At 47.2% G+C, this 10,665-nt stretch overlaps 2 protein-coding genes across 2 annotated transcripts; both read right to left on the bottom strand.

Moving 5' to 3' along the window:
- Positions 1-340: 340 nt before the first annotated feature.
- MCYG_08440 (benzoate 4-monooxygenase cytochrome P450) lies at positions 341-2,231 on the bottom strand (the record flags this gene model as incomplete). Its single annotated transcript, XM_002843311.1, has 4 exons — positions 341-993; positions 1,065-1,757; positions 1,948-2,098; positions 2,154-2,231. 4 exons carry the CDS (start codon positions 2,229-2,231, stop codon positions 341-343), a joined length of 1,575 nt encoding a protein of 524 aa, XP_002843357.1.
- Positions 2,232-3,338: 1,107 nt separating this feature from the next.
- Positions 3,339-9,666, bottom strand: MCYG_08439 (fatty acid synthase beta subunit dehydratase; the record flags this gene model as incomplete). Its single annotated transcript, XM_002843310.1, has 4 exons — positions 3,339-3,746; positions 3,805-4,409; positions 4,485-8,381; positions 8,406-9,666. The coding sequence occupies 4 exons, from the start codon at positions 9,664-9,666 to the stop codon at positions 3,339-3,341; spliced, it is 6,171 nt and encodes a 2,056-aa protein (XP_002843356.1).
- Positions 9,667-10,665: the final 999 nt, after the last annotated feature.

The following is a 10,665-nucleotide window of genomic DNA, read 5'->3' as shown; positions in this document are numbered from 1 at the left end:
ATTAGAAGGACCAATGCCATCGATAACTAAAGCATTAAGATTCCAGGTACTTCTCAGTAAAACAGAGCCAGATTTATTTGCCAGAATTTAACTAACGAATGATGGATAATTAACTGGTTAACTGGGTAGCTTTAAATATTGTGAATTGGAATTTTTATTACTTAGAGTAATTCGATCTACACTGATAATAGTTATCTTAGAATTTCATGTCGTCTCGAATTTGATAGTTAACTGGTTAACTAATTGATTAAGGCAAAACGAGCTGTCCGGGTAGCATGGGGCGAGGCATGGTTCCTGGTCACCTGGGTTAAATTTCGCACACCATATCATAGTTATTCAGCTACTCTCTGGGGCTGAACTCGAGAAAAGGCCCATGTTTTGCAGCCGTTAAATGATCCCACAATTGGTATTCATCTATACGGTGACGTCCAAACTCAGCTCCTTCTTTGCCTTCTCCCGTTTTCCCCAACTCCCCTGAAGCCAGGCGAATGTCGAACCTCCATAATATGTGAGCCAACACAAGTTGAAGCTCGACATATGCAAGGCTTTTGCCAATGCAGCTCCGCGGGCCAATTGAAAATGGATTGAAAGCGGACCGCGCCAGCCGTATGTCAACCTGCCCTTCATTAGTGTCGGTGCTGAGCCAACGCTCCGGCCGGAAAGAGAACGGGCGAGGGTAATACAGGGGGTTATGATGGATACTATAAATGCAAGTCCCAACATCTATACCGGGAGGGATGTACTCTCCATCGACAGTTGCACCTGTCTCCTCGGATTCACGCCATAGGGAGCTCGCTGCAGGCGGAGACATTCGCATACTCTCATCGATGCAAGCGCGTAGAAAGACACACTTGCTCATCAATGGGCCCATTCTGATATCCTCAGATGACTCAAAGACCGCCCGAACCTCTGCTGTAGCACGATCACACGAGGAGCGGTAGTGGGAGAGGTAGAATAAACATGCAGCAAGGGCCGTGGACGTAGTATCGGTACCTAGAGATGAGGTTATTAGATAATTGACAAAAGTGGGAAATGGAGAGAGGTTAGGCATGCAATAAACTTACCAGCAACAATGAGAGTAGCACTTTCACCGCCCAGTTCTCGCATCTTTAACGGTTGGCCAGTCTCAGGGTCGTTTGATTTCGACAAAATCGCAAAGACGCCCCGACCAGTTTTGGCGGCATGCTTAGTTCCCTGGCGAAGCATCTCATCTACAAATTGAACGAATATGTCTCTGGCTCGAATGGCTTCGGGGAAAATGACCTTATCCAATCTCAGGAAACTCATCTCGGGAGCCTGCGATAAAGTGCCGACTCGGATATTCGACTTCTCAATAACTTCTGGTACGAAACGATATGTCGGGCTGCGTAAAGTAGACCAAGGCACTCCAAATATAATATTACTCATTACATCAAAGGCAAAATAGTCATCTGTCCCCCTCCTAGTTAGCCAGAGACTCGTCACTGATGCGGAGATGAACATACTGAGCCGTGCCATGTCTTTTGGAGGGGACCATAAACCTATTGGCGTCTCTTCACCTTGTTTACCCCCTTTCAGTTGCGTACACAAGTGCTGCACTTGCTCAAGGATGACAACTTCATGATCCTTGAGCGCTGCGTCGGAAAACCCCTGGCTGATAATCCGTCTCTTCTTGCCATGCTTCATTTTGTCGATTACAGTCAATGTGTTTGGGGCACGGTGCACCATGGCTCCGTATCTTTGAGCCTTTTTAAAGCTTTTACCGTGGCCATATATATCTATAAGAGGAGTATTTTAGAAAATGATAATCTATATTCATGTGGTAGGGACATACCTACCATGGAGCCCGCCCACAGTGTTTACAAGAAGGCTATTTGGACCATATCTCACAAAGTCCCCTTTAGAAGGTTAATCAGGTCCAAAAGTCCAAAATCATTGTGAGGATCTATAACTATTGGCTTCACTAACCGTACTTATTGTGGACATCCCACATATCTATGTGAAGGTCCCCCTTCCAAGAGTGATAGCCAGCATAAAGGTTTGTCAATTTTGCTAGCCATGGGCCAGGATACTTCGCCAGAGGATGAAAAAGTATTTGATAGACCAATACTCCCACAATCTATGTTAAAATATTAGCTATATTGTCAGATATTTATGAGCTGTGCTGGACATACATAGAGAAGTATGGCGACCGTACCCAGAATGACTGTCACCCAGATATTGGTGGACGAGAACAATAGAGAGTCGACCATCTTTTAACCTAGAATCAGAAATTTTTCTAGACGCTTCAACTGCTGGTTGTAAGATGATTGACCGTGGAGGGTTGGCTTTCAGTCCAGGTTTGCATATTAATATCGTATATGTACTGTAGCTAGATCCGCTCAGGCTCATCTAGTTACACCTGATCCGAAGTGATCCAGTCGCTGAACCATTTTGCTCGCTAACTAGGGTTATGAGCAGGGTTCGGGCTCTCAGTGCATAAACAGTTCATGGTTAACCACGCAAATGAATTACCCATTGTAGGGCAGCTCCTTTTTTTTTCTCTTTAACCGAAAAATACATATGTATACGATGTGTTTATTACATTGTAAGTTACGCCAGCCGTTTGCAATACATAACGCCAAGCTGTTTTTAAAACCTAACCCAGAACCCTGGGTCAATGCCTCGAGCTTAATTCAAGACTATGTGCATGATTAGCGTACCGTTTTATATGTCATGGAAGGATGTGGGTACGCCATGTCATGCAAGGGATCTGAAGGTTACATCCGAGTAGCTTGGCATTTACTCTGAACTAAGAGCAGGGGTGTGCTGCCCACCTGGTACAGAGTTCATACATCTTATCTTGCTCCAGGCAAAGTCGACAACACTTTGCCCCATAATAACCACATCTAAAGCAGCCTCACCGGCTTCCATCCTTCCTGGCAAGGCGCACTGAAAATGGTCCATGAGACAGAATCATATACTATGCCCCAGTTGCAACCTTACTAAAGCGCAAAGCCGCAATGGAGCTGATTTACCATCCGTTGCAGGCCGGTCGTTGCCTCAGTTAAGATACCAGCCCGCTATGATGCGAAGCCAGCGAGCGTAGACAGCTATCCTCAGGTGGAACGAAGCATTTTCAATGTGCATATTAATGGATTTTTCGGGCCTTGGGTACACTAGCAATGAGATATCGCAAAACATAAAATTACCATTAAGGGAAATTGAGAGAAGAGAACAAGAGTAAACGGGATCTGGGGTTAGGAACTCCTAGTTTTATGTAGGTAAAACCAATATTAACGAGCTGGGTAAGCCAGCGCATATTCTCCTACTTCGACAGACTACCACTATATAGAAAAGGGAGTTAGCGGTATACTTGCCTATGGTGAATTCATGCCGTTGAGTAAAAGGTCTTTCAATATAGGGCTTTTCGTGATTATGAAAACATTTCGAATATATTCCGTCGAGAGCTCAAATGGTTTTGCCGTGAGATTGGGAATATACTTTCCGATGATAAGTTCAGGATTAAGTGTAGACTCATCAATATGTCGCCTTAAGAAATTTCGAAAGGAATCAACTCCAGATCGCAACAGCCGGCTATGAAACGGCACATTAACTGCCAAGGGAATAGTTGCTAGCCCTCGCTGGAGGGTAATTGGATACTTCGTACATTCGACACGACTTAGATATTGCTCAATAAAGCTCTGCACTTGTGTTGATTGAGAGATATTTAGGTCACCGGATGTGAGAGCATCCATAAGAGCCGTAAGAGTCGCCAGCCCTTTTAGCTAATAATATATGTTAGATCAAAAATATTAGGAAATAATATGTTAAAAAAGCACTTACGTCACCAGCACAAACATACTGAATATCGAGAATGTTGTAGTTAACAATTTCTAGCAGCCCACCAGTATGTCGAGCGATCTCTTCCACACACCACTTCAAGTCGGCCTGAGAAAACGTCTTGGAGACTCGAGTTGGATTGACTGCACACATCGAGTAGTTTGTCGCACCGCTAGAGTCATGTTTCACAGCATTGTACATGGTTAATCCACGGTAGAACACAAGCGCGGCCATCTGCTCGATTGTAAGAATCTTCCCTATAGCAACTAGGGCCACGTATTCACCAAGTGAGTGTCCAGCGAATAAAGATTCCTCCTTGACAATACCCCTACTACGCATGTCTTCAAACCGGGCAATCTCCATCAACGCTAGAGCTGGCTGGGTGAATTGCGTTTCATGTAGGAGACCGCTGGTTGACCGAAATGTGTACGACCTAGTAGAGCTTGTAATGGTTGGAAACACCCTTTTGGAGGTGATCGCTCCATTATCGCCCCCACTATCAAACACTAGAGACATATAGTTCTCACGTATTCTGCGTCCTCTGGTCCCTCCGAAATAAATGGTCAGGTGCCTAGGGTTCTCACGGACAATATTAATGATCGAGAAACCTACGAGTAAGATAATAAGTTATTTGTTCTTAAGAGCGGCGTGCATTTCATTTTTCTAGAGGTGGTTTAACTTACCGTAATGCGTCATAAAGTATTCATCTGCCGCGTTCCAAACCTGCTGCGCAACACGACTGTACTGGTAAAGTTCCAAGCCCATTCCAGGTCGTTGGCTCCCTTGACCAGTAAACACATAGGCTGTCGAGGGCTGTTCAATGGTGGCTTGCCCAGATAATACCTTAAGGCCTGTAGCTGCATTCTCTGCCCGGACCGAGACCACCATCTTCCCGTGACACATTCCGATGTGGTCAACACAAATTGACAGCCTATCTCCTTCGAATACTTTTCCTTCAAAAACGCAGGACCAGGACCGCATCCGAGATGTGTCGTTCTGTGTGGTGTATGATTCAACAATGCCACGTACAAGCCCACTGGTGAACATACCATGTGTTACTCGAGCGTTGTGTCCAGAGTATGAAGCGAACAGTTCGGATAGATGAATTGGATTGTAATCTCCCGAATTTTGTGCATATTCATCTCCTAAATTCGGGATAGTCACTTCAATACCTTGAATTAGCTGATGGGGTCGATCAAAAATTTCAAATCTATCTTTGACACTTGTTCCATGTCTTTCCAAGTAGTTCACAACAGGATTTTCCTTGTGGGAATCGACTGCAAGATGGATAGACCCTAGCACCGTAGAGTGACCAGCATCCGGCTGAACTACAACTTGGCCTTCGACTTCCAAGCGGAAATTTGTCTCTGGGCCCTTGAAAAAGTAGCTGCTTGTGATATGAAACTCAATTTTTCGGTGAAGATGCTGGATGAGATCCACACCCTCATTTAAAAAAAACCATCGCCTCGACCGTAAGAGCTCAATATTTTTCACTGAAGATAAGTGGAGTTGGAACTTATCCTCTCTTATCTCAAATGTGGTATTATAGTCTGTGTATGTCCCGGGCATAATAAAATTGCTGTTCAGGTGTACAACTGGAGTACCGTTGCGATAGATTGTTCCTTCAATTTCTATAACCTTTCCAGAGCCTCTCTTAATCTTGTATGAAGCCAGTCGGCATTCAGACGTGACACAATCCCCTTCACTCAGCGGCTTGACTCCATCACTTAGGCGAAACTCATTACCAAGGTGTAGTAGGCTAAGCATATTGCCAGAAATTGGGGTAGAAAGCAAGCACCTCACCATTGGTTTCCACGCAATTGCTATAGCTAGGTCAAGAGGCGCATGTAAGGAGGTTTTCGAGGGAGATATATAACTTGGGTTATGGTTACAGATGCCTTTAGCAAACCGGATAATCGTATCGCGCTTCAACACAATACTCTCACTACAAAATATAGTTCCTAGAGTTGCAGGCGGCCCTTGCACTCCCACCCAGATGGACTGATAGAAGAGTTGAACTTGTGTGTTGTGGTCCTTAGTAGACTCGATGATACTAGGGGACCCACAGCATGGCTTGTATTCGAATGCAAGATCTAGATGTTGCGCTGCTCTGTCGGCTACTGTATGATTGGAGAGGGTTAGGATAATCCCTCCATCAAGGCCGTTTCGTAAGGAAGCGACAGCAACGACAGCCGCCTCATTGTCTTTTGCCATGTTTTGCGAATTTTTAGCCTCCTTAATAGCAATTATGCACCGCTCAGGTGACAATGGGCTATGAACGTCGACAATGCGGCCCGGTTTAGCGGTAAAGAGCCTCCGAATCGGATTGCTTATGAGGATCCGACCACGCACGACATCTGGTTCTGTGAATATCGAATTGCACCAAGCTACTGGTGATGACCTCGCTAACAAGTTCATCCAGTCATCAGGAGAGGGTAGTTCGGCTTCGGAACTAGGCAGTGAGTACCTTACTACTGTTCCATTTTCTAGTGTATTAACGGTCACCCCACGGGGCAGCGGGGGCGTCTCATCATCATCAATCGACGTCAATGTCGAGCGAAGATGTCTTAGGCCAGCGGCTGTTTCTTCCTGCAAGATCTTTGCAATATGTGCATCATGAATCCCATCCAAGATGCTCATTACAGGTTCATCCACCTGTCGAGTATACTGCGCCGCCACGGGCCCATGAAGAATACATATGCGCCCAACATCCTGCCCCGGGACAGCCTCTAGACGCTCCGATTGCCATAAGGAATCTTTTTTGAACCAGTATTCAAAATCTTCGTCCAATAGCAGGATGTAGGGCACGGGTTTCTGTCCGCGACGTTGTGATAGCAGAATAATATAGTCTGCGTCTGTTGCGGTGATGACATCAGTCTCTGCGTGTGGATATTGAGCAAACAGCTGTCCTAGAAGTTCATAGGGCTGATCTAGCTGTGCAGAGCTATAAAGGACAGCATTATTGTCTAATCCTATCTGCAGACGCTCCTCCAGCCGTCGTATTAAGTCGAACGCGAGCAGTTTGAAGTTGTCATGAATCCATTCGCGTGACTGGTTTAAATATAAAAGGTCAATGGTGCGTCGAACAACTTCGGCGTAAGTCATATCAAACAAATCAACCGCTTCACCACGAGAGTTGCAGCCAAACCAGACTTTTTGGAAATCCTTATTGAGGCGCGCGATATAATAGTCTTTGCGTGCCAGCAGCATGGTTTTCTGCTTCTCACGAGGTAGACTAAAGACATCTCGGTCTAGCTCTGCCCACAACATCACTCCGCGTGTAGCTAGCTTATGAATCGGCTCTCCCATCTCAGATCTAACACTTATGATACCGCCCGCCGGTCCGTGGTTGGTTTCCTCCCAGCGCGAATCTGGTACACCAGGGGCATTGCGGATCGCCTCTTTTACCGCAGGGCTGGTGCGGGCTTCTCTAGCAGCCATAACACGGCTCCCAAGTAGGATACCGTCGAATGGCATCGGAGGATAACCAAATTCCTCTGACCATGTGCCCGCAAGATATGGATACGTCTTATCCCCATCTCCAAACCCGCTACCTGCAAGGAGAATCACATTTGAATGCGCTCGAATCTGGCCATACCGATTTAATATAGGTTCATGGAAGTCTTCGTAAGAGTGGTGTCCACCACCGCGCCCTCCAGTCCACTGTAGAATTATAGAGCAATCGGGATTATCCCGTGCTATTCCCAAAATGGCATCAATACCTTCCTTTGAGCCGGGCTTGAGGCCAATGTGTGTTAGAGACAGGTCGGCAATATAGCCCCGAACTGTGTCGAGAGAAGGGATGCCCGCTCCGATGGTTAATCCAGTGATGGGGATGCCAGATTTACGCAATTCATGTAGGAGGGGGATTTGCCATGCCATTGCTCTTGGGTTGGCATAGATAAGGTTGCACGTAATTCCACGGCCCGGGGAAACCCCTGCTGAAAGGGAAAGTATCCCGTTACGCATGCTATTAGGCTCTGGAAAGCCTCCGCAAGCTAGTTCCGCATGATACCCAGCATTCATAATCGCGGCCACAAAGCTTGGTGCTGTCGTGGTTGGGGTCATGCCTCCTACCATCACGGGGGGAAGTCCGAAAAACCGACTGAATTTTGTATCCACCAGTTTTCGGCCGGTGGACCGTGTTATTGCTAGTTGAGGAGAATACTCGTCACTCCAGATAGAGCTGTATTTGGCAGGAATGCCACAAGCATAGAGTTCCGCCGCGCTTCCCAGAGATGAACTGGGGTCGCTGCCGGCACCGACAGTTATTGTTCTCAATCCCATTCCGTCTCTCTGTTGATCGATCAATCTTCCAATTCCGGCACTTCCTCCAGGCCCGAAATCCAGCACATGAGTAACTCCTGTCAGTACTGTGTTCAAAAGGTCCTTCCATTGTACTCGTTTGGTACATATCATTTGAATCAAATGAGGGATGAGATTTTCACAGTGTTGTAGATTATTTCCCGTCTCTGTATGAAACACGGGAAATGCTAGGTCAGAGCCTTTTAAGGTAAACGAATCAAGGTCTACCCGTAGCTTCTCTTGCGCGGACTCGAGGTACGGAGAATGAAAGGGTGCTGCGATAGGCAAAAAACAAGTACTTATAACCGATTGGCGTTGGCTAAATAAAACTCGCGATTGATTGACTGGCTGAGATGGCCCAGGTTCTCTCATCCGAATCTTCCTTTGTAACCCTTGCAGTGACAGTGGCAACCCTGCAATGACAAATTGTTGGGGTCCATTCACAAGAGATATATGGAGAGTGTCAGAGGGCTGCAGGTGCCGGTTCAGCTGGTCGATGTCGTTTTGAAGAGCATCACGAGAGATCCCCTTTACGCTCAGCATGTATGACGACAGTTGCTCCTCATGCGCCATTGGAAGTAGATTATTTTGCTGGCATCGATACCCGATCCAGAATAAAACCTCCACCGCTTGCTGAGCTGCGGCGTAAAAAGAATCCCAAGAGTCCACCGCTGCAACGAATGATGCCACAACGATTCCCTGGGAGTGCCCGGTTGCTCCTGAAAAGCAGTCCCGTAGCTCCTTCGGTGAGAGTTGAAGGTTTATACATGCAACGGCATACGTGACGAACTGAGCGAACCCTATCAGAGGAAGACTGACAGGAGTGCTAGTCAGATAACTCAACCCGGGGCGAGATTCCTCCAGGTCCAGCCACTTCTCCACGTCAAACCCCAGTGAATAAGTTTCCTTGACATTGTCGTCCGCAGCGAGGCGGTTGAGAGTGGCGGCCATGTACCGCACGAGTGTCTGGACATTGTACTTGTAAGTGCAATAGGTTTCAAGCAGCTCTTCAAAGTAGGTATCGAACCCTTGCCCATTGAACAGTGCAAACAGCTTCGCATGCCCTGTCTGAACGTCTGCGATCAGTCTGCTGTTCCCCGTCGAGCTTTTGGTTTTTGTGAAGGCGCAGGCTCGGAAATAAGTGCGCAGAACTGAGTGGTGCTTGTCGCTATCGACGTTCATCGATGCCAACACCGTGTTGATGTTCTCGTGTTGCAGTATATTCTCCTGGACAAAACCGAGGCCTCTCTTCACGATAGCCACGTCCAAGGTATAATTCTTGCCATCGTCGTTCAAGTGGTCAAGAATGTAGCCCATAAAAGATAAACATAGCTCCAACGACGATGAGTACACGAGGGCGTCCTGCTTTGAGAAACAGTCCCGGAGCTCCTGGCCACGTACGAACATGCCGTGTGGGACGTCAAAACCGCACCGTATGTTGCCGTTGTGAAGAGATATCTGATCGAAAGGGAAAACATGATCCGGCTGCTGCTGCTCTCCCCAGGAACTAGCAGTCGGGCATGGCTCGTGAAAGCTCAGTACTGACCACGGGCTCTCCATTGTGCAAGGCCGAATACTCCTTAGTTGCTGGCTCTGAAAAACGGACTCTGATAACTATTTGCAAGAAGCAACCATCGCACGGCGGGAGTCTACACAGTGAAAGTACTTGGGTGAGGCGCCTTCTCTCTGTAGTTGGTTAGCTACTATGTCGATGCTATCAGCAGCATCGTGCAGGAGGCCTGGCACGACTCTCGGGAACACTGCAGGGTAACTATAGCCATGGAATACCCGGTCGTCATCGCAGGGTCCGCCCCTAGCGTAACTGTTGCAATATAGGTAACCGACCGTTTTATGGCATACACAGCTTTTACCACACAGTTACGGCGTTATTGATAAAACTTACAAATTAACTATGACGGTCGTTCAGGCCCTGTAGAGTTTGATCCAACGGCTGGGATCACTTTGTATATATGGACATGGATCCGTATCAGCTGCTGCCGGCGGATATAGTTACAGACCCAAGGGCACGCAAGTACTCAACCGTCAACCAGTATAAGCCGGGCTACGCATCCATTGCAGGGCCTGCATATAATTACCAGATTAAGGATGAGTGGATTGACGACGGTCTTTTGCTCCTGCGGCCATCCTCCACCTCTGGTTGTACTTCCAAGTATGTATATGCAGTCTGGTCCGATGTATATGTACTACCGCTATCATGCATGCACAAGCTGACCCACTGACCCGACTCTCCATAGTTACTATGTACTATGCAGTTCTCTGTCCACAGGGAGCGGGACCCAGCTAGACACGGAGGAGTTACATACATAGCATTCCCTGTCGTGGCCGGCCAGTCTGCCTGCACGGTTCTTACACGCATCAGCCTCACTATGTAGGGTTGTGAAGAAACAAAAAAATGACAGAATGGAGGTTGCTATGGTTGCTTGATGCCTGCCTCGGACACCCCCAAACACACACACACGCACACAACACAACCGCAGTGGATGGCTTTGGCCCAGCTCATGCTACGAACCCTTAGCTGCTTCCATTGTATGCCATATC

Source organism: Microsporum canis, genomic scaffold (genome assembly GCF_000151145.1).
Source record: "Microsporum canis CBS 113480 supercont1.8 genomic scaffold, whole genome shotgun sequence".
In the NCBI taxonomy this organism is placed as follows: Eukaryota; Fungi; Ascomycota; class Eurotiomycetes; order Onygenales; family Arthrodermataceae; genus Microsporum; species Microsporum canis.
This window is presented reverse-complemented; position numbering and strand designations above follow the sequence as displayed.